The 27,438-nt window shown below is 38.3% G+C and overlaps 1 protein-coding gene across 2 annotated transcripts; it reads left to right on the forward strand.

The window, feature by feature from the left end:
• On the forward strand, positions 1-27,311 carry LOC112193372 (protein ILITYHIA). 2 transcript variants are annotated; one of them, XM_024333495.2, is made up of 59 exons: positions 1-230; positions 1,243-1,619; positions 1,740-1,880; positions 2,007-2,388; positions 2,936-3,082; positions 3,173-3,357; positions 3,470-3,596; positions 3,734-3,807; positions 3,921-3,997; positions 4,114-4,150; positions 4,237-4,403; positions 4,820-5,003; positions 5,572-5,649; positions 6,335-6,454; positions 6,553-6,612; positions 6,722-6,847; positions 6,941-7,013; positions 7,114-7,283; positions 7,420-7,722; positions 7,807-7,923; positions 8,042-8,143; positions 8,221-8,370; positions 8,737-8,901; positions 8,994-9,170; positions 9,307-9,429; positions 9,562-9,642; positions 9,737-9,853; positions 10,354-10,526; positions 11,388-11,465; positions 11,561-11,708; positions 12,165-12,287; positions 12,389-12,445; positions 12,545-12,655; positions 12,753-12,944; positions 13,022-13,195; positions 13,946-14,056; positions 14,147-14,216; positions 14,330-14,408; positions 14,852-14,954; positions 15,038-15,208; positions 20,599-20,835; positions 20,994-21,100; positions 21,207-21,258; positions 21,346-21,452; positions 21,551-21,610; positions 21,691-21,805; positions 21,985-22,095; positions 22,614-22,751; positions 22,824-22,946; positions 23,042-23,113; positions 24,225-24,337; positions 24,669-24,827; positions 24,907-25,003; positions 25,081-25,263; positions 25,977-26,171; positions 26,250-26,429; positions 26,513-26,645; positions 26,764-26,842; positions 26,984-27,311. In XM_024333495.2, exons 1-59 carry the CDS (start codon positions 116-118, stop codon positions 27,021-27,023), a joined length of 7,866 nt encoding a protein of 2,621 aa, XP_024189263.1. In that variant the 5' UTR covers positions 1-115; the 3' UTR covers positions 27,024-27,311. The 2 variants fall into 2 exon arrangements, with proteins under 2 accessions (XP_024189263.1, XP_040372199.1); XM_040516265.1 differs by lacking the exons at positions 1-230; positions 1,243-1,619; positions 1,740-1,880; positions 2,007-2,388 and adding an exon at positions 2,423-2,468.
• The last annotated feature ends 127 nt before the right edge of the window (positions 27,312-27,438 follow it).

Below are 27,438 nucleotides of genomic sequence, written 5' to 3' on the forward strand. Positions count from 1 at the left end.
TATCCTCTGTAACACTCTCTTCAGCTCCTAAAACCCTAAACCAGCTGAAAACACAAACCTCCATCTTTTTCACAATCGGATCCTCCATTCGGATCCGCCCCGCCCGTTTCTCCCAATGGCGGCTCCGCCAGAGTCTCTTCTCTCCGTCGCCGGGTCGGTCTCCACCGCCTCCACTCAGAAGCGGGTTCGGATCTTCCGAGATGAAATTCCGGCCATTATCGACGGCTCCGGTTAGTTCTGAGCTCACCTCTCGATTCCAATTCACTGTAACTCGATCGCTGTTGATTCAATTCGCGAATGGAATGTGTTTCTGTTCATGCATACGCGCATGTGGATGTTGATTTCATTTTGATCTCTGTGAAGTTGTGAGTTTAGTTTAGTAGGTTGAATTTTGAAGAACTGGTGAGGTGATTAGATAGTTGAATTCAGGAGTGTAGAGAGTAAGTTAATTTTGTAGAGTTATGTAGAGTTTAGAATGAGGCTTTCGACGATTATTGAAATGAGGATTTCGAGTGAAGTAAGGTTTAGTATAGGAAGGATGGAGTGATGAGACGTTGTTACAGGTGATCGATTCTGTTTTGCTGTTGCTTATGTGGAAGTAGATGAAAGCTTGGAGGCTATGGTGTTACACATTGGCGCTGGGAGATGGTGAATTCTATTCGCATTGTGTTGTTGGAGAGGGACATGAAGTTTAAGATAGTGGAGGAGAGGAGTTGAGTTTTATGAGGGATATTTTGTCGGCTTGTAAACGCCTTTGTCTAAGCACTTTAGGGATTCTCCCTTTGGCCTAAATAAATTGATTTCTATCGTATTCCCTAAAAGAAAAAAAAAGCAAAGCCAGTGCTAGCCTTAGTCGTGAAAGTTTATGTATGATAATGGTATCAAAGGTTCTAATTACGAATGCATGCTATTGTGTTTCTTTCTAGAGAAATACAGGTGGAATCATGCATCAACTGTGTATTCTACTCATAGTATTAATTCTGAAGTAATTCTTGTAGTGTTTTATTATTGTTTAATTTTTTATATCTTAATAAACTTTTACAGAGGACATAATTTCTATTTTTTCTTTTACTGATCTTCTGTATGAATATGTAGGCAAAACATTTGATGATACTGGGTAGTTTGATTTGTAAATACTGTGATTATAATTAACTTACGATGCACTTAACATAATCGTTTGCGATTTTTCTTTGAGCCACATATGCTCTTCTTCTCAATTTCTTGTCATTCTGAATTCTGCAGAAATATGTGTGGAGTCTGCAACACTGTTGGTAGATATAATATTTAAAACATTGTACATTTATGAGGATCGTGGGTCCAAGAAAGCTGTCGATGACATTATCACGAAATGTTTTCAAGAAGTTGCCTTCATGAAGAATTTTGCAGCAGCCCTTGTTCAGATGATGGAAAAAAATGTAAGGGTGCAATCACATGTTGGAGGCCACAGACTTTTCCAGTGGTCTTGTCTTCTTCTTAGCAAGAGTAAATTCGCCACAGTTTCCAAGAATGCATTCTGTAGAGTTGGCACAGTGCAGGCATCATTACTTCATATTGTTGTACAAACATCTCTCAGTGAGCAACGGGCTTGCAAGAAGACATTTTATCACTTACTTTCTCAGGTTTAGCCCATTGTATTCCAATTTTTATTTTTTATTTTTTATTTTTTATTTTTAAGAAGTTCCCTTCAGATGCCTTTCTTATTTTGTTTTGACATAACATGTTACTTATATGCTTTCCAGTCGCCGGACATCTACAAGTTGTATATAGAGGAGTTGAAGGAAGCACGCATCCCATACAAAGATAGTCCTGAATTATTATGGTTCTTGATGGAATTCTCAAGTACCTCAAGAAAATCATCTTCTTTGTTTGAACAATGCAAGGTGAGTGATTCTGTGATTGATAATCATGTATGACTGTAGTGAGGGTCTATCTATTTTTTTTCCTTCAAGTTGATATATGTAGGATTTATCTGCCAAACTTTTACATGATCCTCTGCCTTTTTACAGCCAATATTTCTTGATATATATCTCAAGGCAATTTTAAACGCAAAAGAAAAGCCAGCAAAGGGTCTTAGCGAAGCTTTTTGTCCACTTTTTCGGCATATGTTGCATGAAGATTTTCAAAATGTTGTGCTTCCATCTTCTGTTAAAATGCTGAAACGCAACCCTGAGATTGTATTGGAATCAGTTGGCATTCTCTTGAAGTCAGTCAACCTTGATTTGAGCAAGTATGCTGTCGAAATCCTTTCACTGGTCTTGCCACAGGCTCGGCATGCAGATGAAGGCCGGAGGGTTGGTGCACTGGAAATTGTACGATGTCTGAGCCAAAATTCTAGTAATCCAGATGCTATAGAAGCAATGGTCAATGCTGTCAAATCTGTCCTTGGAGGTTGGCTTGTTATCCTAATAATTTTATGTTTTTGGGAGTCTGAAAAATAATGGAATGGAAAAGGCAAGTATTTTTTGAAGGTAATGGATGGGGAAAGAAAGAGTTACATGCAATCTTTCCCTTGTTTGGGTGTGTAGAGTTTCTATGGAAGGGATGAAAGTCTCTTTTGTCATTGTATCCCTGTTAGTGTTCGATTTTTCTTTAGGCCGATGAGTGGGTAAGGTGGGAAATTTATGAAATCTACAGATTATTTCTTTCCTTTCCATCCTTTCCCATCTCACTCATTCGGAACAGAAAAATGGTTGGGAGGTATTGCCTGTTTCAATTCCATCACTCGATTGAGCATCCAAACAAGGACTCCGTAGAGCTGCCTCCAATTTTAACTGTCCATTTCCTCCATCTTACGGCGCATAGCTAGTAATTTGAAAATTTTGTTTATTATGGTTTTCTGCAAACATGCAGGATGATGCATTTTCCAAATTTTAATTAAAACTGGTCTTTTAAATCTGGTTGCAGTAGTTTTAACTAAATGGTTCAATTTTAACAGGCTCAGAGGGAAGACTTACATTTCCTTACCAGAGAATTGGCATGATCAATGCACTGCAAGAATTGTGTAATGCTCCAGATGGGAAGCACCTTAATAGACTGTCACAGACCTCATGCAATTACCTTCGATCTTGTTACAAGGAGGATGGTAACGTGTGACTTTGTGTCTTCCTTTCTTTTCTGTTTTCTTTGCAAAAAGCTTTGGGCGTTTATTTCTGTCCGATGTTCTAATTTTTAGGCAATGAGGAGGTCAAGCTTGCAATTTTGTCAGCTCTAGGTTCGTGGGCAGCAAGATCTGCTGATGTTGTTCAGTCAGATTTAGTTTCTTTTTTGTCTTCTGGGCTTAAGGAGAAAGAAGCTCTAAGAAGAGGGCATCTTCGTTGCCTAAGAGCCATATGCAGAAATACAGATGCTGTTTATCGGGTCAGCTCGTGGTTTTAGTTTTATTTGGCAGTTCTTTGTTCTCTTGTCCTTGTTCTGGTTATTTCTTTCATGTTTTGGTGACATTTCAGTTTTATTGTTTTCTTCACTGCAGTTATCATCATTACTAGAACCTCTCATTCAACTTGTCAAAACTGGTTTTACTAAAGGAGTTCAGCGTTTGGATGGTATATATGCCTTGCTATTAGTTGGCAAAATTGCAGCAGTTGACATCAAAGCAGGTCTCAATCTTGTTTAGACTCCCTAGTAGTCATTTAATTTTAAGAAAGTTTTGGAATTTTGTTCTCATCATCTAGTGCATATGTTCAACTTGATCTCTTCCTCATTTCTCTCTCTCTCTCTCTCTCTTTATACTCAGAGGAGACCGTGATGAAGGAAAAGATCTGGTCTGTGATATCTCAAAATGAGCCATCCCTTCTTCCAATATCCTTGGTAGGTATTCAAAGCTCTGGTGGTTGTCAAAATGTGTGGATTGTTTATGTTAAAAAATTTAATTTTTTCTATTAATAGCCCCTGATAGAGAACATGTATGGCTTGCACCACAGGCTTCAAAATTGTTGACTGAGGACTGCATGGCATGTGTCGATCTTCTTGAAGTCATGCTGGTGGAACATTTGCAGAGGTTACTATTAATACACATAAACATAAAGTTATATTTGAAATATGGATGTTTATCATCATGTGCTGAGTAGTTTTAATGGTATTCATTTTGATAACTTTATTTTCTTCATCATGCAGGGCGTTGGATTCCTTTTCTGTCAGATCACTGTCACAGGTAAAATAAACAAGAGTATTACTCTGATTTGCTTTCTCAGTGAATACTTTTATCATTGTTTCTAAGTAGTTATTGTTGTGCTGCAGTTGATAATATTTTTCATGTGCCACCCATGTTGGGATATTCGAAGAATGGCTTATAATGCTACCAAAAAGATAGTTGCTGCTGCCCCACAATTAGCTGAACATCTTTTGATTGAATTCACGACTTTCATGTCTGTAGTTGAGGAGAAACATCGTATTTCAAAGTCAAGGTAAATATTATTTTGGTACATTGTTTTACCTTTTCATTCCACTCGTTTTGTATGAGAAGGCCAGAATAGCTTTCTTGAACCTTGGGTGTTATTATTTTGAATGCTTAAATCTATTCTAAAATAAAAGGCACATGCACTTCCATTTTGAAGAGGAGGCACTATTTTCTCTTGTTAGGTTTCCTTAACTTTAGTTTTTAGTTCCCCGTTTCAATCATATGTTCATACTTTTTTTTTTTTTCAATATATTGTAGAGCAAAAGTTAGAAATCAGTTCACTTCTGTTCCTATGTTATTTATTGCATATCTAATGATATTATATACCATTGTATGTTGTGGTTGGTGCATATAAGGTTTTGATCTTTGCATATCATTATCATTCTCTCTGACCTAGTTGTGTTTAATTTTCCATGTATGTAGTGATACAGATAGTTCATTGGACTCCCAAGTACCGTTCCTTCCCTCGGTAGAGGTTTCAGTAAAGGCTTTACTTGTTATATCATCAGCAGTTCTACCTGCAGCTCCAAGTGCATCAATGCGAGTTTTATTATGCGGACATCATCCATACTTAGTTGGAACTGCAAAAAGAGATGCAGTTTGGAGGGTAAGTTTTTCTGTGTTATTTGTTATTAACAACTGGCATTTTATTTGCTTTCTTAGTTTAGCAGGATTCTGTAGCTTTTAATTTGTTTCCGTACTCTTATTTTGATCTATAAACAGTGTGTGTGTGTGTTTATACTGAAATCAGAAAGTTAAAACATATTATTTTGCTTACGAACATGCTTGAATATCAGATAAAAAGAGTGGTGAGTTATAAGTCTCAAGCCATTGTATAGGTCTTAGCTGGTGATGTATATGTCTTGAGCATTGGTTCTAAAACTGTATTATTAGCATCAAAGTGCTCGAAGATTGTTTCAGGGAAGCCTCTTAGAAGTCCTTATGTTGTGGAAACTGCGTTCATGTTTGTAATAAAAAGTGGGATTACTGCATTCAAGTTTTGTATCTTGATGAGAAGTTGCCTGATAATTGTTGTTTTTAATTGTCACAGATAACAAAATCTCTGTTCAAATAGAGTTGCATGCCTTTATATGTGCTAATTTTAAGTACTCGTCACATTACTTCAGAAATGCATTTTTTAGCTGACTCGATTCATTCTTTTTTTCTTTCCCCAGAGGCTACACAAATGTTTGCATAAATGTGGTTTCGACATAAACAGCAATATTTTGGCTGACATGGAGAAATTGTGCAAGGTATGGTTTCATTTAATAGTTGTTAAATAATTAATCATAAGGAGTGCTCTGGTTGTGGATACGTGATCTCCTATTTGTACATATTTTCTTGTTGCTCACTTTATCTTGAAAAAAAAGCCATCCTACGTTTGGCATTCTCAATTGGTGGTCTGGTCACATGTTTTATGAAGATCTAATGCTTCAGAAGCACTGAAGTAAAAAAAATTGCTAAATTGTAAAACTTCTCTGTGGATGCAAAGAGAGATCTGTAGACTTCTATCGAAGTATTGATATCTTAAAAAGGATTGTTGCCAAGTTCCTAACCAATTTAAAAGTCATATGTTTTTTTATATTACAGTTATCAGTTAAGTAGAATTAGTTTGGGTTTTGATATGGTTCTGGATAATATGTCTCTGCATAGATAGATAGATGCAGTAGATAGAGGGAGAGAATTCTTCCTTTAGACAAACAGAAAACAGGCTAATTTATGTTGGCTTTTCTCAAGTAATATTATCTTCCTTGAATTTGGCGAAGTACGACTCTAGAAATTTCTTTTGTAAGATTCGTCTTTAAGAGGCCTGTGTAAGTAAATCATTGAGTCTAGAATGGTGTGTAAAAATAGATAGGTATCCAATTTAAACCTCCTGCTAAGGTAATCATTTTGTTATATTTATTGTGACTGAATTCTTGGTGATTATCATTTCAGGGCCTACTGGAAACAATGTGGTTGTCCAGTACTACTCAATCAGAGCAGCAAGCAGCAATATCCTCATTAGCCACTCTGATGTCCATTGCACCTGGAGAAACGTATGTGGAGTTTGAAAAGGTAAAATGCTTTTATATATCTCAGTTTCAATGAATGTTTATTTATTAGGACCACTGAGATCCTACTTGATACTTACTGGAACTTTTTCTCTGTGGCAGCACTTGAAACACCTTCCTTACCGATATTCACATGATATGCTTTCCGAAAATGATATTCGGGTTAGTTAAAGTGCTAACGAGCATTAAAACAATTGATTTGTGTCTTAAATATCTACTGTGTTTTACCTTGCAACTTATTTTCTATTTGCTTCCACATATACTGTACCAGATTTTTCATACTCCTGAAGGCTTGCTTTCCAGTGAGCAAGGCGTCTACATAGCTGAGTCTGTTGCTGCCAAGAACATGAAACAAGCTAAGGGCCGTTTTCGGATGTATGAGGACCTAAATGACATGGTATACAAATATCTCTTCAGTATAGAAGAGTACGAGGACCTAGATAGAAACTATTTATTCTGATAACATTCGTGCATTTGGATTTATACCCAGGATAATGGTGGTTCTAATCATTCTGCAAAAGTCGATCCAAGCAGTAAAACTGGGAAGTCGACAAAGAAACCTGGTGACTTATTTTTGGCTTTTTTTTTCCTACTAGATTTTATTTCTTTTAGTTTTATTTATTCATTCAGTAGTGTAATTACAATCATTTTTAACTTTTGTAGAGAAAACAAAGACTGCAAAAGAGGAGGCACGTGAGTTGCAACTTAAGGAGGAGGCATCCAGACGTGAGAAGGTCCGAGAAATACAGAAAAACCTGTCTTTAATGCTTAAAGCTCTTGGGGAAATGGCCATTGCAAATCCTGTTTTTGCACATAGTCGACTTCCTTCCCTGGTATGTGTTTAGCAGCGTGCCTCTTTTTGGAGTATATGTTATTTTACTACTGCATATAGAATATATTTTCTGAATATCGTGCGTTTTATCTGCATTGTTTTTTTTTTACTGAATGTTAACCTTTTATATGTATCAGGTTAACTATGTCAATCCGTTACTAAGGTCACCAATAGTCAGCGATATTGCATATGAAACTATGGTGAAACTCTCTAGATGTACTGCTCCCCCTCTTTGTAATTGGGGCCTTGACATTGCTACTGCTTTGCGCTTAGTTGTGACTGAAGAAGATGGTCTTCTGTTGGATATGATTTCATCGGTTGGGCAAGGGGAAGCCGATGATAGACCATCTTTGAGTCTATTTGAGCGAATTATTAACGCCATTTCTGCATCTTGTAAATCGGGACCTCTTCCTGTTGATTCCTTCACTTTTGTCTTCCCTGTAAGTTTTCCTACTTTCCCACAAGACAGATTCAGCTCAATGGCACTTCTCTTTTGCTAATATCTATATGATTTTTTCTGTCAGATAATGGAGCGAATTCTTTTAAGCTCTAAGAAGACCGGGCTTCATGATAATGTGCTTCAAATTATTTACTTGCACATGGACCCCCTATTACCCCTCCCTAGGCTTCGAATGATTTCAGTTACTTATTTCTTCCTTACGACGCTCGTTGACATTAGTCTATTTCCATTAGTTTTTTTTTATTGTTATTGTCATTTGTTTTGTGACTTTGTCTCATTTATTTCACTTTTTTTAACAGGTTCTTTATCATGTTCTTGGTATTGTACAAGCTTATCAATCCTCTATTGGACCTGCGTTGAATGAGTTGTGTCTTGGTCTGCAGCCAGATGAAGTTGCACCGGTATGCTCTTTCCATTGTACTTGAAATGCTTCTTTGATGTGCTTTCAGGGTACTTATCCGAAGATGTGTTTCTTCAGGCTTTATACGGGGTTTATGCAAAAGATGTTCATGTTAGAATGGCTTGTCTAACTGCTGTCAAATGCATTCCTACTGTTGCTAGTCGGTCTCTTATTCAGAATGTTGAGGTTGCTACAAGTATTTGGATTGCTTTACATGACCCAGAAAAGGTTTGGTTGACTAATTACTTTTCTAAAGTGTGTGGTGTTTGCACATAAATTTTTTTCTTTTACGTTGCACATATAGGTCAAGGATCATTCCTGCAAGATCAGCTAGCTAAATTGGAACAGTTTGGTAATCTAAATTGTACAAACAATTAGATAATGGTAATCAAATGGCTAGTCATTTTCTGATTTAGCTGATTTTAGCAAGGATGATCCTTAAACATGGTTTACATTTTTAGCTAATGGAAGTGATACAAGTTGTCAACAAAAGACATTATATTTTATTACCTTGCCAGGAAGTCTTTTCCTGCTTGGACCCATTTATCTTACATAGATAGCTCATTCACTTTGTTTGCTTGATGCTTTTGTCAGTCAGTTGCAGAAGCTGCAGAGGATTTGTGGGATCGCTATGGACATGACTTTGGGACTGACTATTCAGGCCTTTTCAAAGCACTTTCTCATATCCATTATACTGTCCGTTTTGCTGCTGCAGAGGCATTAGCTGCTGCTTTGGACGAAAATCCTGATTCTATACAGGTTTGTAGATTTGAACTTAACCTGTTTGATTTTTTTATTATTATTTCTTTTATTTCAAATAGGTGCCTGAAAATAGTGTTCTTATAACCCAGGAATCCCTTTCTACTTTATTCTCCCTGTATATCCGTGATGCTGGTTTGACTGAGAACAATGTCGATGCTGGTTGGCTGGGCCGGCAGGGTGTAGCTTTGGCATTGCATTCTTCTGCTGATGTACTGAGAACAAAAGACCTTCCTGTTGTTATGACCTTTTTGATTTCAAGAGCATTGGTAAGATTTGCGATGCCATTCTTCTAAACATGAACTATACTATCCGTGACATGAGATATTTGAGTCCTCAGTTTTAAGAAGGGACGTGAAAATTTGATTGTACTTAACTTTTTTGTGAATGCTTCTTAATCTGCAGGCAGATCCTAATGCTGATGTTCGGGGGAGAATGATTAATGCTGGCATTATGATTATTGATAAGCACGGAAGAGATAACGTGTCCTTGCTATTTCCCATCTTTGAGAACTACTTAAACAAAAAGGTTATTCTCCCTTTCTATCTTGTGATGGCAGTGAAAAACCACTTAATGGAGCTTTATTTTCATGTTTGTTTCCATGCAAAGCCCTTGTAAGCTACTGCCAGTTTAAATGATAGAATATTTGTACTTTTCTAGGCATCGGATGAGGAGACATATGATTTGGTTCGTGAGGGTGTTGTTATTTTCACTGGAGCGTTGGCAAAGCATTTGGCAAAGGTGCTGTTTATTGTTTCTTTCTTTCTTCACCCTTTTCCCTTTTGCAATTCCGGATTTTACAATTTACATTCATATTCATTTTGTACTGTTGCAGGATGATCCAAAAGTACATGCTGTTATAGAGAAGTTGTTGGATGTGTTGAACACTCCATCAGAAGCTGTTCAGCGGGCAGTTTCAACATGCCTATCACCATTAATGCAATCAAAGCAAGTATGACAACAACTCAAATACAGCTATTGTTTGGATTTTAGCCTTACCATTTCTTATTTTTTATTTTTTTATGTGAAAAGAAACAAATTTCATTAAAAAGAAGATGAAATCGTACAAAGTGTACAAATTTCAAATACAGCTATTGTTTGGATTGTAGCCTTAACAATTGTACACTAGTTTACTTTTATTTTAGTTTTCGTTTAGGATGGGACACACATTTATGTAATTATTGTATAAATTCTCTACAGAAATTGCCATGCCCAGTAGTAATATTATTATCTGTCTCTGTATTCTGAAGCAGTTTGTGAAAGTACTAGTAAACAAGTGGCCATTTTGAGTAAAACTGACAGCATTAAAATGGGAGGATAGTTGTCCTATTAGATTAATGTTGTCCTTTCGTTTTTTTTCACATTTGTTATGATTCTATCAGATTTTGATGATAGAGACCGTATATTCATCATTCAAGAGGAAAGCTAATTTGATTCTTTTCCCTGTACAAGGATGATGCCCAAGCTCTTGTTTCAAGGATTTTGGATCAATTGATGAACAGTGATAAGTATGGGGAACGCCGTGGAGCTGCTTTTGGGCTTGCTGGAGTAGTCAAGGGATTTGGTATTTCTTCCTTGAAGAAGTATGGAATTGTGAATATACTACAGGAAGGACTTGTTGATAGGTTGGTTTTATCACTGGCTTTAGAAGGCTATATTCGAAAAAAGTTGGGTCAGATATACTGCTGGTCATTGAATGAAAATATGTTGCAACTGTATCTCTGCAGAACTAATCTTCTGACTACTGTATGTGTATAGTGGATGGTAGGACATAAACCCACAAATTATTCTATCTCCCCTGATATTATGCAAAATGATGTTAAAAGTTCTCCATAACATGAGATATCATGTGGAGCCATACTTTTCTCAGCAATTGAAGTTCGACAGCTGAAGTTTGAGAAAGAATTTAATGACCCCCCCCCCCCCCCCCCCCCCCCCCCCCCTCTCTATGCATGTAGTTTTTAACTTCTACAAAGTGGTTTCAACCTCCTGAGTTGTGGTCCTATGTCATGTAGTTTTTTTTAAGGATATTTGATTCCTCTTCTTGTCCTTTGGTTGTGGATTCATTATTCACCCTCCTGGAAATATATATATATATATATATATATATATTGGATAACTCTTCATTGTCAATTATCTTTGTGACAATGGTAACTAGCTTGGTTGAGTTGGGTCCTTGCTGATGACTCTTTATTTGTTGAGAGTTTTGTGCTCTTTGCGGAGGGGATCAGCCTAAGGTTGTGCAAAGGTGCAAATGTTTGGGTGGATTGGTCCGAAAGAAATAACAAAATTTAGAGCAAAACTTTGGGAGGTAGTGGAATTCTTAAGGATAATGCTAGTCTCTGGGGTTGCTTTGACTTCGGATTCTTCTGCTTTTTTGTTCGGAGTATGAATTGGGAAGAAGCTATTTGGTTTAATAGTCTTATTCATTTTGGGTGAATCTATTTTTCACTATTCTTCTTTGTTTTTTTTTTTTTTTATTACAGGAATTCTGCAAAACGTCGTGAAGGGGGTTTGCTTGGATTTGAGTGTCTATGTGAAACACTTGGAAAATTATTTGAACCGTAAGTGAACAGTTGTTAGTTACCAACAAGTGATCTTTCCAGATGGTTTTTGTTATACATCTTACCTCTCTCTCTCCAATTTCTTTTTGGTGCAGGTATGTAATACAAATGTTGCCACTACTGTTGGTTTCATTTTCTGATCAAGTTGTTGCAGTTCGTGAAGGTGCTGAGTGTGCTGCTCGGGCAATGATGTCTCACCTTACTGCTCAGGGAGTGAAACTGGTCCTTCCATCTCTTTTGAAGGTATTTATTTGCTGTCCAAACCCTAGTTATCCTTTCTTTTTCCCTTTTTGGTTTTAATGCTTCTTAAAAATGTTGCTATTTAAATCTCGCCTTTTTATAAAGTTCATTTAATTTGATCATCTTAATATATAAAACCGCTCTCTAGGTAGATCTATGGGACAACATCTGATTGCTAACTTTTGTAATGTAAAATGTATTATCATGATAATTTGTATTCTTTTTTTCTTTTGGTATTTTGTCAATGCCTCAAAGAGTCAAAACATATTTTATCTACAATTTGAGAGTTTTATCTTCTGTAGACTGCTGGTTCTGTATCAGCTTCTCAATTTTTTATTATCATCTATTCAGTCTTCTTCAAAGAAGGCATTTCTTGTTTTTCACAAAATTTATGTTGATGCTTTAGTCCTGCCCAGTTTCTAGCGATGAATTTTCTGTATGGATACCTTATATGGACAGGGTCTTGAAGATAAAGCTTGGCGAACAAAGCAAAGTAGTGTTCAACTGCTTGGTGCTATGGCCTATTGTGCTCCTAAGCAGCTGTCTCAATGTCTCCCTAAGATTGTACCGAAACTGACTGAGGTTCGTCTTTATTAAACATGACTGTCTGTATTACTTTCTCTTGGAAAGAAATGAGACTATAGTATATGCTTATTGCCTTCTTGACCATTTTATAATTGCAGGTTTTAACAGACACCCACCCTAAAGTTCAGTCAGCAGGACAAACAGCACTTCAACAGGTGTTTAGATTTTTTGTCGTGATTTGTTACCTCTGTTTTTTTTATATATAATTATTGTTCTCAATTCCTTTTTTTTGTGTGTATGTGTGCAATTCCTAGGTTGGGAGCGTAATAAAGAATCCTGAGATAGCTTCATTGGTCCCTACTCTTCTTCTGGGTCTTACAGATCCAAATGACTATACAAAATATTCTCTGGATGTTCTCTTGGGAGTAAGGATTACAAATTGTTTCTTTTTTTGGTCTGGAGTTTGTATTTTATTTATTTAGTTAAATATTTTTTTGATTTGAATGCTAATGAATTTTTCAGACAACATTCATCAATTCAATTGATGCTCCTTCACTTGCACTCTTGGTGCCGATAGTACATAGAGGGCTAAGGGAGAGGGGTGCAGAGACTAAAAAGAAAGCAGCCCAAATAGTTGGCAATATGTGTTCGTTAGTTACAGATCCAAATGATATGATTCCGTACATAGGGCTGCTTCTTCCTGAAGTGAAAAAGGTATCATTTTGTAAGAATGTTAGATTTGACTTGTGGTATATAACTATTTTGCTGATTATTTCTTCCAACAAAAACAGGTTCTTGTGGATCCAATTCCAGAAGTTAGGTCTGTTGCTGCAAGGGCGCTTGGATCCCTCATAAGGGGAATGGGCGAGGATCATTTCCCAGATCTTGTTCCCTGGTTGTTGGATACACTTAAATCAGATAATAGTAATGTTGAGCGATCTGGAGCTGCTCAAGGGTTAAGTGAGGTAAGTATTACCTCTAAAAAGGAATAGTTCTCCTTTCTTTGTTTGCTTAAACTTCTACTGGTATCGTTTACTGGGAACTTGCTGAATAAGACAAGTTTAAGTTGGTCCTAATATGAACACTCATTTGTTGGGTGTTGTAACTAGATTAATTGTTATTTGGTGAGGGCAAAAGGGATAGATTCAATGGTAAACTAAAGCTTTATTGAATAGTCTGCAGTGATAGTTGATATAGTCAATTTATTCCTTCTTATCATCATGTAAATGATGTGATAGAATTGCAGAATTTTGGTTTTAACTAGAAGTGAATTGATGGGTGGCAATGAAGTATAATGCAACCTCTATCTTCGATGACACCTTTTATTATAAGGATGTTTTTTGATCGCTCAGAAGTAATTATTTTTCACCTTTTTGCTTTAATAGGCATTTAGTTTTGATGGGAACTTTATAACTATTTTGGAGGAAATATCCTTTTAAAGATTGATATAATACTTTTATATTATGGATTTAATAATCCACTAGTCAAACTGATGGAATGTTTAACCATGTTGCTTCCTCCTGCACATGTATTTTGATCCTATATACTTGCTCAAATGTTGATTATACCTGTTATAATTTTGCCCTTGAAATTTCAGGAAAAGGGTTTTGTTTTGTTTTTGTTCTTTTTTCACAATCCAGTGCTATTAACGATACATTGGGAGTCTGGTTTTCTTAATGTCTTGGTTTGCTAAGATATAATCAATTCCAATCCAGGTATTAGCTGCACTTGGGACTGAGTACTTTGAGCATGTACTTCCTGATGTTATCCGAAATTGTTCTCATCAAAAAGCATCTGTGCGTGATGGGCATTTGACATTATTCAAGGTGATGACAATATGTTGTAAACTATGTTAATCACTTTCTGCACTGTTTTATTCACTGGCTCTGTTTAACATTTTCCTTAACTCTTTGTAGTATTTACCAAGGTCCTTAGGCGTCCAATTCCAGAATTATTTACAGCAGGTGCTGCCTGCTATTATAGATGGTTAGTACACTTCCTAATGTGGATTTCTGGTTTGGTGTCAAATATATGGTAGTATGCATCAGAATATGATTTTGGTGCTCCATTCAAACTCATTCTGCTGTTATACTCGATAGGTCTTGCTGATGAAAATGAGTCTGTACGTGAAGCAGCATTAGGTGCGGGACATGTTCTGGTTGAGCATTATGCTATAACGTAAGCACTCTTCTGGTTGATCACTGTTGAGAACTCTATTGGAGTTTGTTTCTATGAGTTGTGGACAGTGATTCTAGTGTTCAGAAACTTATCTATATCAGTCGATCATTGGCTAATGAGCTATCCAAGAGGACTTGGCCCTCTCCCATCCCCTAAGCCACATAATCTGGGTGAATGCGGATTTCAATCTCTACCCAAAGAAAGATTTTTGTATCCGTTGTTTTGAAGGCTATTAAAATTGGATTTGTAATTGTTGTTTCCAGTATCAGAATCTGGAAGGCTTTGAAAATCCAAGCATTTTGCGAATACTTAAGAGTCATGAGTGTTGTAGGGATTTGGCTTACTCATATTTGAGTGAGAAGCCTTTTATTGAGTTGGGATGGTTGCCTGCCCTATATGTTACCATAACGGTTTTCATCTGATAGGTTGCGTATTGTTTTCAGGTCATTACCTTTGCTCCTACCCGCTGTTGAGGACGGTATCTTTAATGATAGTTGGCGAATTCGACAAAGCTCTGTGGAATTATTGGGGGATCTCTTATTTAAGGTAATTTCATGTCAGCCTCTTATAATTTCCCTTGGAGTTTTGATCTCTGTGATATCCTGTAATTCATCATGTTATTTATCTAGGTCGCGGGTACTTCTGGAAAAGCTTTACTGGAGGGTGGCAGTGATGATGAAGGTGCAAGTACTGAAGCACAGGGGCGGGCTATCATTGAGGTTCTTGGAAGGGATAAGCGTGATGAAATTCTCGCTGCATTATATATGGTTCGAACTGATGTCAGCCTATCAGTGCGTCAGGTAGTGAGAGTAATTTGTTTCAGAATTCGTTTTGTCTTATTTTGAGTTCATATGTGATGCAAGTAATTTTATATGTAGTTGTCTGCCACTTAAGGTCTTTATTAAATGTTGTTTGTGGGCTCTAGGCAGCTGCATGGAATGTCTAGAATGTCTTCATTAAATGTTGTTTGTGGGCTCTAGAAAGGTGCTTGGAGTGTCTAGAAATATCTAGGGAATGCCTGGTAGTATTTTAAATAGGGTTTAGCCCAGGCCTGTAGGGGTCAGTTCTGAAGTTTTATTCAAAGTATTCCCATATTGAAATATTTCAAGGCTTTTCCCAGATTTCCCTTAGAAATCTAGGCTCCAACGGTGTTTGGAGTAATCTCACCTAGCTCTAAGTGTTCACTTCCACACTTAGTTGCTGTGTTTGTGTTTTCATTTACATCAAGTGGTATCAGAGCCGCTCTAGATCTGTGATTATTGCGGATCAATGGCTGCTGGGCGAGGAGGTGCTGCTCAAGGAGGCAACAACGCCTTGGAGACCAATCAAGTAGCTGTTGGTAATGTGGTAACAAGGGAGGATCTGGAAAACTTGCAACAACAACAAAGGCAACTGCAAGATCAGATTACTCAGCTGTGTACGAGGCTAGAGCAGTCAGGTGTTCTGACTCCTCAAGACCAGAATCCGGAGAGGCAAAGAGGTCCCCAAATGAATGTATACCAAAGGCGAAACATGAGGAATCGACCAGCATTTGAGAGGTACCCACAGCAACCTTTAGGGAGTGATTCTTCAGATGAAGAAGAAGCTGGTAATTTCCGAATGGGACGTCCACCAGTACTCAACAGGCAGGTTGATCAAGATCCAAGGTTGAAGGTGGAAATTTCTCATTTTTCTGGTGAGGAACAACCAGAGGAAGTCTTGGACTGGTTGAATGAAGTGGAAAGGGTCTTTGAGTACCTGGAGATGCCGGAGCACAAGAAGGTCAAGGCTGTAGCTGTCAAATTGAAGGGTTATGCTTCTTCTTGGTGGGAACAGGTCCAGATGTCACGGATTCAATCTGGAAAAGAAAAAATCCAGAATTGGATAAAGATGCAGAAGCTAATTCGTGGTCAGTTCCTTCCCTTGAACTATGAAGGTGTCTTGTTCCAACAATATCAATCGATCCGGCAAGATAATCGCTCTGTTCGAGAGTATACAAATGAGTTCTACAAAATGAGAACTCGAGTTCAGCTGCCAGAGACAGAGATTCAAGTCACTCACCGCTATTTGATGGGTCTAAGGTCGAGTATTAGAAATATGGTTGAGCTACAACCTTGCTGGTCATTAGCAACGGCTGTTCAACTCGCCATGAAGGTGGAAGCCCAGCAACAGTCAGCTAACCATCGGTCAAATCAGTTTGGGAAGAGACAAACGCAGTTAGAAGCTGAACCAGTCCAAGGAAATGCAAAGCTAAAACTTGGAGATGCCTCCAACAGTCTCCAGAACAGTAAGGCAGCAACTAATTTTCAAGGGGGGCAAGTTCGTGGACGTGGAATGGGAAGTGATGCAGCTGGAAGCAGCAACATAACCTCTCAATTCGTAGGAGGGAAGGTGATCTGTTACAAGTGTGGGCAAAAGGGGCACAAATCTTCCGAATGTAGGAAGACATCCAGCAACCTACTTGTTAGTGAAGACGGAGGGGTCAACAATGAAGATGGACAATACCATGAAAGCCTTCTGGAATTTACAGAAGACGATGTCACATATGAAGATCAAGATCTTCCTAATCTGGTGATACGTCGTACCATGTTAACCCCAAAGGTTCCTGAAGGTGATTGGCGGCGTAACAACATCTTTAAGACAAGGTGTTCTTCTCATGGTAGGCTTTGCAATGTCATTATTGATGGGGGCAGCAGCGAGAATCTAGTTTCCAAGGAAATGGTGGCGAAATTGAAGCTCCACATCCAACCTCACCCAAGACCATACCGTATAGCTTGGTTCAAGAAAGGAGGAGAAGTGAAGGTAACAGAACAATGTCTTGTTCCTTTTTCTATTGGGAAAAGTTATTCCGATAATGTTTTATGTGATGTGGTGGATATGGAAGCGTGTCATATATTGTTGGGAAGGCCGTGGCAGTTTGATAACAAAACTGTCCACCATGGTGAAAAGAATGTTTATGCCTTTTATAAAAATGGAGTCAAGGTAATCCTAGCTCCAATGAGAGATGAGCACTTTCCCGAATCCACCGAAAAGGAGACAAATGCTTGCTTGACAACTCGGCAGTTTATCAATGAATTTGAAGAGAATGGTGTTGCCTACGCGCTATTGATTAATGAAAAAAAGGAAGAGCTGCAAGCTGTGCCTGTGGAGATGAATGATTTGCTGAATGAATTTGAAGACATTTTCCCGAGTGACATGCCTGCAGGATTGCCACCACAAAGGGATATTCAGCATCATATTGACCTTGTCCCTGGAGCCACCCTTCCAAGCTTGCCTCACTACCGGATGAGTCCAAAAGAACATGAAGAGCTTCAAAGGCAAGTGGAAGAGTTATTGCAGAAAGGGTTTATTCGAGAATCCATGAGCCCATGTGCTGTTCCTGCACTTTTGACTCCGAAGAAAGATGGAACGTGGAGAATGTGCGTTGATAGTAGAGCCATCAACAAGATCACAATCAAGTATCGTTTTCCAATCCCAAGATTGGATGACATGCTGGACATGTTACATGGTGCCAAGGTGTTCAGCAAAATTGACCTGAAGAGTGGTTATCACCAGATCAGAATTCGTGATGGGGACGAATGGAAGACGGCATTTAAGACAAAGGAAGGGCTCTATGAATGGATGGTAATGCCTTTTGGCTTATCAAACGCACCAAGCACATTTATGCGTTTGATGAATCAAGTGTTGAAACCATTTATTGGTAAGTTTGTTGTAGTATATTTTGACGATATACTGATATACAGTGCATCCAGAGATTACCACTGGCAGCACCTAAAGGAAGTGTTTAATGTTCTACGGCGGGAGAAGTTGTATGTTAACATGAAGAAGTGCCACTTCATCACGGACTCCCTACTGTTCTTGGGGTATGTAATCAGTGCAGCAGGCATAAAGGTGGATGAAAGTAAGGTGAACGTGATCAAGAGCTGGCCAACACCCACAACAATTGCTGAAGTACGAAGTTTCCATGGCCTAGCTACATTCTATAGGCGCTTCATCAACAATTTCAGTAGTATCATCGCTCCAGTGACAGATTGTATGAAGAAAGGCAGATTTGAGTGGTCAGAAAGGGCTGAAAAGAGCTTCCAAGAAATTAAAGACAAGCTATGCTCAGCTCCTGTCCTTGCATTGCCAGACTTTGAGAAGGTTTTTGAAGTAGAGTGCGATGCCTCTGGAATTGGAATTGGTGCTGTGCTAAGTCAAGAAGGAAGACCAATAGCATTCTATAGTGAGAAACTGAACGAAACAAGACGGCGTTACAGCACTTATGATCAAGAATTCTACGCCATCGTTCAAGCTCTACGCTATTGGCAGCACTACTTGATTCAGCGTGAATTTGTCTTATTCACAGATCATGAGGCCTTGAAGCACATCAACAGCCAGAAAAAGTTAAACAAGAGACATGCTAAGTGGGTCTCTTTCCTCCAGCAGTTCAGTTTTGTATTAAAGCACAAATCTGGAGTAAGCAACAAAGTAGCTGATGCTCTTAGCAGGAAAACCTTACTATTGAACACCATGTCAGCCACTATTGAAGGGTTCGAGTCTTTCCAAGAATTGTACCCGGCTGACCCATACTTTGGGTCGATTTGGAGCAAGTGCAATGATGGCCAACAAGGGGCATTTGTGATGCACAGCGGATTTCTCTTCAAGGGTAATCAGCTTTGTATTCCAGATTGTTCCTTACGGGAATTGATCATTGGAGATATGCATGGTGGCGGTTTGGGTGGTCATTTTGGAAGAGACAAAACATACGCTATGATTGAGCAAAAGTACTTTTGGCCCAAAATGCGGCGTGATGTTTATAGATTTGTTGACAGATGCCAAATCTGTCAGGAATCCAAAGGAGGCGTGCAGAACACTGGTCTTTATACACCATTACCTGTTCCATCAGCACCTTGGGAGGATGTAAGCATGGACTTCGTGGTGGGGCTGCCCAGGAATCAAAGAGGGATGGATTCAATCTTTGTGGTGGTTGATCGGTTCTCAAAAATGGCGCATTTTATCAGCTGTAAAAAGACGATGGATGCCTCAAATATTGCTAATCTATACTTCCGAGAAATCATCCGTCTACATGGAGTGCCTAAATCAATAACTTCTGACCGAGATTCCAAGTTTTTGTCTCATTTCTGGAGAGCTTTATGGAAAAGACTTGGAACGAAGTTACAATACAGCAGCGCCTACCATCCTCAAACTGATGGGCAAACAGAAGTTATTAATAGAAGTTTGGGTAGTTTGCTGCGGAGTTTAGTTGGAGAAAACCCGAAAACATGGGAGGCAGTTATTGCACAAGCAGAATTTGCTTACAACTATTCAAGAAATCGCACTACAGGTAGAAGCCCTTTTGAAATAGTGTACGGGAAACAGCCAATGCATTTTCATGACTTAATCCCTATACCAGAAGTTGGAAAGGGCAGCATAAAGGGGGAAACAGTGGCTGCAAAAATGCAAGAGTTACACGATGAGATAAGGTTGAAAATTGAAGAGTCAAATGCTCAGTATAAAGAGTATGCAGATAGGAAACGACGTCCCTGTAGTTTCCAAGAAGGAGATATGGTCATGGTTCATCTGCGTAGAGAAAGACACCCAGCTGGTTCCTACTCTAAGCTAAGTAAAAAAAAGATTGGGCCTTACAAGATTATCAAGAGGATTGGAGACAATGCTTATGTGGTTGATTTACCGAAGCATTTGGGTATCCACTCTACATTCAATGTTTCGGATCTATATCCACTCAACAGCGGGGATGTTAAGGAAGCTTTGACCAGCCGTAAACTCGAGGACGAGTTTTTTTGAGGAAGGGGAGAATGATGCAAGTAATTTTATATGTAGTTGTCTGCCACTTAAGGTCTTTATTAAATGTTGTTTGTGGGCTCTAGGCAGCTGCATGGAATGTCTAGAATGTCTTCATTAAATGTTGTTTGTGGGCTCTAGAAAGGTGCTTGGAGTGTCTAGAAATATCTAGGGAATGCCTGGTAGTATTTTAAATAGGGTTTAGCCCAGGCCTGTAGGGGTCAGTTCTGAAGTTTTATTCAAAGTATTCCCATATTGAAATATTTCAAGGCTTTTCCCAGATTTCCCTTAGAAATCTAGGCTCCAACGGTGTTTGGAGTAATCTCACCTAGCTCTAAGTGTTCACTTCCACACTTAGTTGCTGTGTTTGTGTTTTCATTTACATCAATATGGGACTTCTAAATCATTTTCTCCTGTTTCATTTCAGGCTGCGTTGCATGTATGGAAAACTATAGTGGCAAATACCCCAAAAACTCTAAAGGAAATAATGCCAGTTCTAATGAATACTCTAATTACCTCTCTTGCATCATCATCCTTTGAAAGGCGGCAGGTCGCTGGACGTGCACTGGGTGAGCTTGTCAGGAAGCTTGGTGAAAGAGTGCTGCCATTGATCATCCCAATTTTATCCCAAGGATTGAAGGACTCTGACACCAGTAGACGACAAGTGAGAAAACTATTCTGTTTTTCCTTTTTTGTAGTTTAGATACTTTCATCGCTTGGTTTTGGAAAAACAGTTGAGTACATTTTTATCACCTTGATAAGTTAGAGTTAACCTGTTTGACAGTTATGTTAACAGATTTCTAATATTCTCGTGAGTCACAGGGTGTATGCATTGGTCTGAGTGAAGTAATGGGATCTGCAGCTAAAAGTCATTTGTTGAGTTTCATGGATGAGCTCATTCCAACCATTCGAACTGCTCTTTCAGATAGGTATCAGTTTGTTTGTTTTATTTTATTTTAAATTTCGAGTAATTGTAATTGTCTTGATCTTGTTCCTTTGGTAAATCTTAACAGTATTGTTTTTATTTGCCAACAGCATGCCCGAAGTTCGTGAGTCTGCTGGAATAGCATTCAGCACTCTGTACAAGGTGCTTCTTATTGTTTGTTGTTTCATATGAAGTATATTAAAATGTCTTGATTGATACAGTTATTAATATTATTATTTCACAATGTAGAATGCTGGAATGCAAGCGATTGATGAAATTGTTCCCAGTCTTTTGCATGCTTTGGAGGACGATCAAACTTCTGATACTGCACTTGATGGTCTCAAACAAATCTTAAGGTGAAAACCCTTTTACATTTACATGTCTCTTCCTTGCTCGTTTTAGCCTTGTACTTTCTGTACTCTTGAGTTCTAAGTTGCTCCATTTTCTGTTGTAGTGTCAGGATTACTGCAGTTTTACCCCACATTTTGCCCAAGCTTGTTCAGCTTCCACTAACGTATGTTTTCTTTTCTCGAACTTACTGTGTTAAATGCCTTATTCATCCCCTTATGTTTACTGACTACATTACATATTCAGTGCATTTAATGCACATGCTCTTGGAGCTGTAGCTGAGGTTGCTGGGCCTGGTCTTAACACTCATCTTGGTACCGTTCTTCCTGCTTTACTTACTTCAATGGGTGTTGATGCAAAGGTATGCCATTCGGATGCCCAATTCAACTAAAATATTTGCTTACTTACGAAAACAATTTTTTTTATTTTTTTTTATCTCTTGAAGGTTTGGATTAGTGAGTTATTAAATGCATCGTATTGGCTATACACAATAAGTGGCTAGATGTTACTAAGACCTAATTGTCCATTTGGAAATGGTAGGATGTTCAAACATTGGCAAAGGAGGCTGCTGAAACTGTGGTCTTAGTTATAGATGAGGAAGGTGTTGAATATCTTACATCTGAGCTACTTAGAGCTGTCAGCGATAGTCAGGTATGTATGTAATAAATTGTCATTTCAATGTAGGCCCTCCCACCCTCTATCTATCTATATCTATATATATATATATATATATATATATATATATATACGGAGCCGTTCGAGTGCGGACGTCGCTACGGCACGGCGCGGCTTGCCGGAGGGACGCTGGGGGTCGTGCGGAGGGGTCTACGGTCCGGTGGAGTCGCCGGAGACGGTTCTGCGGTGCTGCACAAAACCTGCAACTGCAGGTGAGGTGGCTGCCCAGAAACCGGCAAGCCCGACCTCAAACGCCGCCCAGAAGAGGTCTGGGACACCTCCGGCCAGCCCCGCGCCGCCGCCGCTGCCTGGAAGCCGCCTGCTGCATCGACGTCCGCACTTTAGCGAAAGTGCGGACGTCCGCTCCTGATCAGGCCTCTATATATATATATATATATCTGCCTGTGTGTGTGTGTCTTAATGTCTCTAGCTTTCTTATGCTTGCTACTCTCTCTCACTCTTACTCACTTTGTTGCTGTTTTACATGGTTTCAGGCTTCAATTAGAAGAAGTGCCGCGTATCTTATAGGCTATTTCTTCAAAAACAGTAAATTATATTTGGTTGATGAAGCGCCAAACATGATATCTACCTTGATTGTCTTGCTCAGTGATTCTGATTCGGCTACTGTGGCGGTATGTGTTATTCATATTTCAGGTTCTGTTGTTATATATACAGAATATAATATATAAAATTCTGTTGAACAGGTATCTTGGGAAGCTTTGTCAAGGGTTGTAAGTTCAGTCCCCAAGGAAGTACTTCCTTCATATATTAAATTAGTACGCGATGCTGTGTCGACTTCCAGAGATAAGGAGCGCAGGAAGAAGAAGGTGGGCAAGTAGTTTTTAGTTCATCTTACATATGGGTTGTATTCTAGATGCTTTTATTGAAAAGTCTGTTCATCTGATGGTGTTTGTTTTTGCAGGGAGGACCTATTGTCATACCTGGATTTTGTTTACCAAAAGCACTTCAACCTTTGCTTCCAATATTTCTCCAGGTATGCTAGCTCTACTTTATCCTTGGATATGCTATTTCAAACAAGCAGCAATATCAGTCTTTATTTTGCTTTTTATTGGTTCCTCTAGTTACTAGTTATATATTACATGAATACATGATGCGACATGTTTTTGTATTTGATAAAAACAAAGGAGTTGTCAGGCTCAATGTTTTAAAGGTGAAGCTGTAAGTTAAGGTTTGAAATTTGCAAAGGCCTTAAAAGATTTGGTTTTTTTTTTTCCAAATAAAAGGAACACTTGCTTCAGAAAAAATAAATGAAACAGCAGCCACCCAATCTGCATGAAATTTAAGTTCAAATAATGCACAAACAGTTTGTTTTCTTTGAAAGTTTGAATAAGATCAAAAATCCTTCTATGCGCCATGGCATCTTCGCCTGACAAGTACATCCCATTTTCCTAAACTATCTGTCCTATCTCAATCAATCCTAGGCGATTTGCATGCTTGCTTTCTACATGAACACAAAGGCCATGCGGTTATACCTTCACATCATTTTTTTACCGTATCAAATGGTTTGGGGGAGGCGACATTCGAATTAGGGACCTTGGAGGTAGGGTTAAATGCTCTAAAGCCCTTCTTGCACCTGAATGACTTCAAAGCATTTACTCCACAGTTATAATTTCACATAACTTTTTCCTTTTTTTCTTACCTTCTCTGTTTTTCCGATTACCTTTAGGAGTTCCTAGGCAGGGGTTTCTTAAGTAGAGCATATAGCTAACTACTGGCTGTTTCGAATTCACCAGTTCCTTAATCTTATATTGGGATAGAAAAGAATCCATTAACCTATTGGTTACTGTTGGCAATTAGTTAAAGATATCAAAGTTCAACCTTGTAATGGCTGCATTTGTAGTGCTCTTTATTTGTTTATCCTGGAAACCTGGGCAAGATTTTCTTGCTTAGATGATCACTTGTTTTTTCGCTCTTATAACTTGGATGTTTCCTGGGATTGCTGAAGATGTAACTTTAGATTTGTAGGTTGGCCTAAGTAGTTGTATTGCATTTCGTACCTGCTTTTTTCTGCATGTTGATATGATTTATTACTTCGCCTATTTGTTTTTTGGGAACTAATTTTTGATCTATATCTTTACCTTTAGGGTTTAATAAGTGGATCTGCTGAACTGAGAGAGCAAGCGGCACTGGGTCTTGGGGAACTGATCGAAGTGACTAGTGAAAAGGCACTCAAAGAGTTTGTCATTCCAATTACAGGGTATGTCTGATTTTCAACCATATACAATTTTTTGTACCCTAAATTTTGATGAATTTAATTTTGACTTATAAAAGAAATGGTAAAGTGAAGAAGGTGATTTGCTTATGAGTTATGATCGTATTTCTGCTTTTGTGAGATCATTATAACACTCGAGTCAGACCTGAGAAATATGTGCGATCCAAACTCTTGATTATTGCATTACAAGCTAGTAGTTAGCAGATCCAATTACTGTCTAGATAACTTAACTTTTATTTGTCTTTCATATTCTTTTCTGCAGTCATGCTTCTGCATAAAATTCAACTATCTGACTATTTTTTAAACATGACTGTAGGCCTCTTATCCGGATAATAGGTGACCGGTTCCCTTGGCAGGTGAAGAGTGCTATTTTATCTACCTTGACAATCATAATCAGAAAAGGTGGGATGGCCTTGAAACCATTTCTTCCGCAGCTTCAAACAACATTTGTCAAGTGCCTACAGGATAACACAAGGTTAGGTTGGAGTTATATAGTCATTTTAGCATGTATGCTTTTAGGCTCATCTGGCTTATTAGATCTTTTGCAACTGCAGAATTGTTCGCTCAAGTGCCGCCCTTGCTCTCGGAAAGCTTAGTGCTTTAAGTACCCGGGTGGACCCTCTAGTTGGAGACCTCCTGTCCAGTCTGCAGGTGATTGTTAGTTAGGATCTTTGATGGACCTAAATTCCAGCACCTACTGTAGTATTGATCATGATTTCACTGTTCAGGCTATGGATAGTGGGGTTCGGGAGGCAAGTTTGTCTGCTTTAGAAGGTGTCCTAAAGTATGCTGGAAAGAGCGTGAGCAGTGCTGTTAGAACTCGTGTCTACTTGCAGCTTAAGGATTTGATTCATCATGATGATGATGAGGTTCGAGTATCTGCTGCAAGCATTTTGGGTATCATGTCCCAGGTATGCGGTGGATAACCGAGGAACTGTCCAATATTTCTTTCCTATTCTGTTAAGTTCGGCTCCTTCAACATGTATTTAACATGATGTTCATGATTGTGTGTTGTTAACACATGGTTTTAAACAATGTTGTTAAACTGTAGATTGTCTTGGAAGCTAAAGAATGTATATATTGACTCGAGATATATTCAAATAGTAGCTAACAAAGATAAAAATTTGGACATTTTGAAAGTTTTATAGGTATAAAATCTTTAGAGGCACCATAAGTGTGCAAGTTCAACAGTAGCCATGTGGTAACTTCACTAACTTGTGGAGTATCTGAAATTACATGAATACTAATTAACCAGAATAATAGGCACATGAACTTGCTTTCATTACTAGTTAATAAAGGGTATTCTTCCTACGCTGTATTACTGCTTCTATACATACATACTCCTTAGCTGAGTGTGGTGTCTTATTTTTATCTGGCAAAGGAAAAGAAAGTTGTGGCAAGTATGAAAAATGGTTAGTAAATATAGAAAGCTGACGAGATAAAGATTCTTTGGTTCGAATAAAATACAGTCGACCAGTAAAACCATCATGAGATCTGTCACCTACAGTTAATTGATTCTATGAATATCCAAATGATTCTTTGGCTTTCCCTCATTAGTATCTGCTCAATTCTAATGTGGTTCTGTGTTGTTTCCTTTTATTAACTTTCTACTGATAATTTGCAGTACATTGAAGATACCCAGCTGATCGAGCTGCTTCAGGAACTATCAAGTTTTCCATCGTCGCTCAGCTGGACTGCTAGGCATGGTTCTGTACTTACAATTTCATCCATGCTCAGGCACATCCCATCCACCATCTGTACTTCTCCAGTGTTTCCGTCTATCCTGGACCAGCTTAAAGCTGCCTTGACTGATGAGAAGGTAGTTTAATCAAGGATTTTTTTTCTTATTTATTCTTATTATGCTTTGCAAACTAGTAACACGCTTTCCTTGAGACAGTTCCCTCTTCGTGAAACTTCAACCAAGGCATTTGGGAGACTTCTTGTTTATAAAGTCCGAAGTGATCCTTCTAATACCTCAGTACAATTAGATATTATATCGTCTTTAGTCTCAGCATTGCATGATGATTCTAGCGAAGTTAGAAGAAAGGCGTTATCTGCTCTAAAGGCAGTTTCGAAGGTATTTGCTTTTGAGTTTGGAAAATATGGACTTCTGTATTCTCCATATTATGAGGATTTTATTGATGGTAATTTGCCTTGCAGGAAAGTTCTTCACCTATTACGGCCCATATCAATATTATTGGACCTGCACTGGCTGAATGTTTGAAGGATGGAAGTACACCCGTGAGACTTGCAGCAGAAAGATGTGCTCTGCATGCCTTCCAATTGACAAAGGGTACCTTTTCTGCTTGATTTTTATTGTATGCTGAAAGGACTTGTAAACTTTTCCAATGATCCAGTTTTTGGAGTAATGAGATGCAGATGTGACGGTGCTTCTGTTTCATGATTTGCAGGTCCTGAAAATGTTCAAGCTGCACAAAAGTTCATCACAGGCTTGGAAGCTAGACGAATATCAAAGTTTTCAGAACATAGGTATATATTGGTACTCTGAGGACATATTTCTCTTACTTTTGTTAACAGTAAAATTAATATACATCTTTTATCCATTCCACTAGACATTTGATTTTTTTTTTTCTTCACTGGCTTCACTTGTTTGTTGCATCTGAAATGCAGTGATGATAGTGGAGGTGAGGATGACTTGGCAAGTGGCTGAAAAGTGAGTTGCTTTGTGACCAATGATTTTTGTCCTTCTCAAGAGTGGAAGTATAGAAAATACGGAGACAAATGCGGTTATACAGAGATAATATAGTCCTGGATACCCAATTTTTCTCACCTGGGTGTTACAAATTCAATGTAATTGTCAGTTGGATAACATCTTGGATCATGTATAGAATGAAGGCGCAGCGACACCAGTCCTATTTTTGTATACATTACCTTTCATATATGTTCAAAGTGTAATGATCACTTTGATTTTAATTCCATTAAGGGTTCCATTTTTGAATTTTGCAAAATTCTTTGCATTAGTGATCTTATCCGAAATATATTATTTTAAACTTCGAAGTTAAAACTGTGTCTAAAACCACCATGCTAATTTGTTTTAATTCAAAGATGCAATACCAATTGTAGCT

The sequence above is a fragment of the Rosa chinensis genome, chromosome 3, assembly GCF_002994745.2.
Source record: "Rosa chinensis cultivar Old Blush chromosome 3, RchiOBHm-V2, whole genome shotgun sequence".
In the NCBI taxonomy this organism is placed as follows: Eukaryota; Viridiplantae; Streptophyta; class Magnoliopsida; order Rosales; family Rosaceae; genus Rosa; species Rosa chinensis.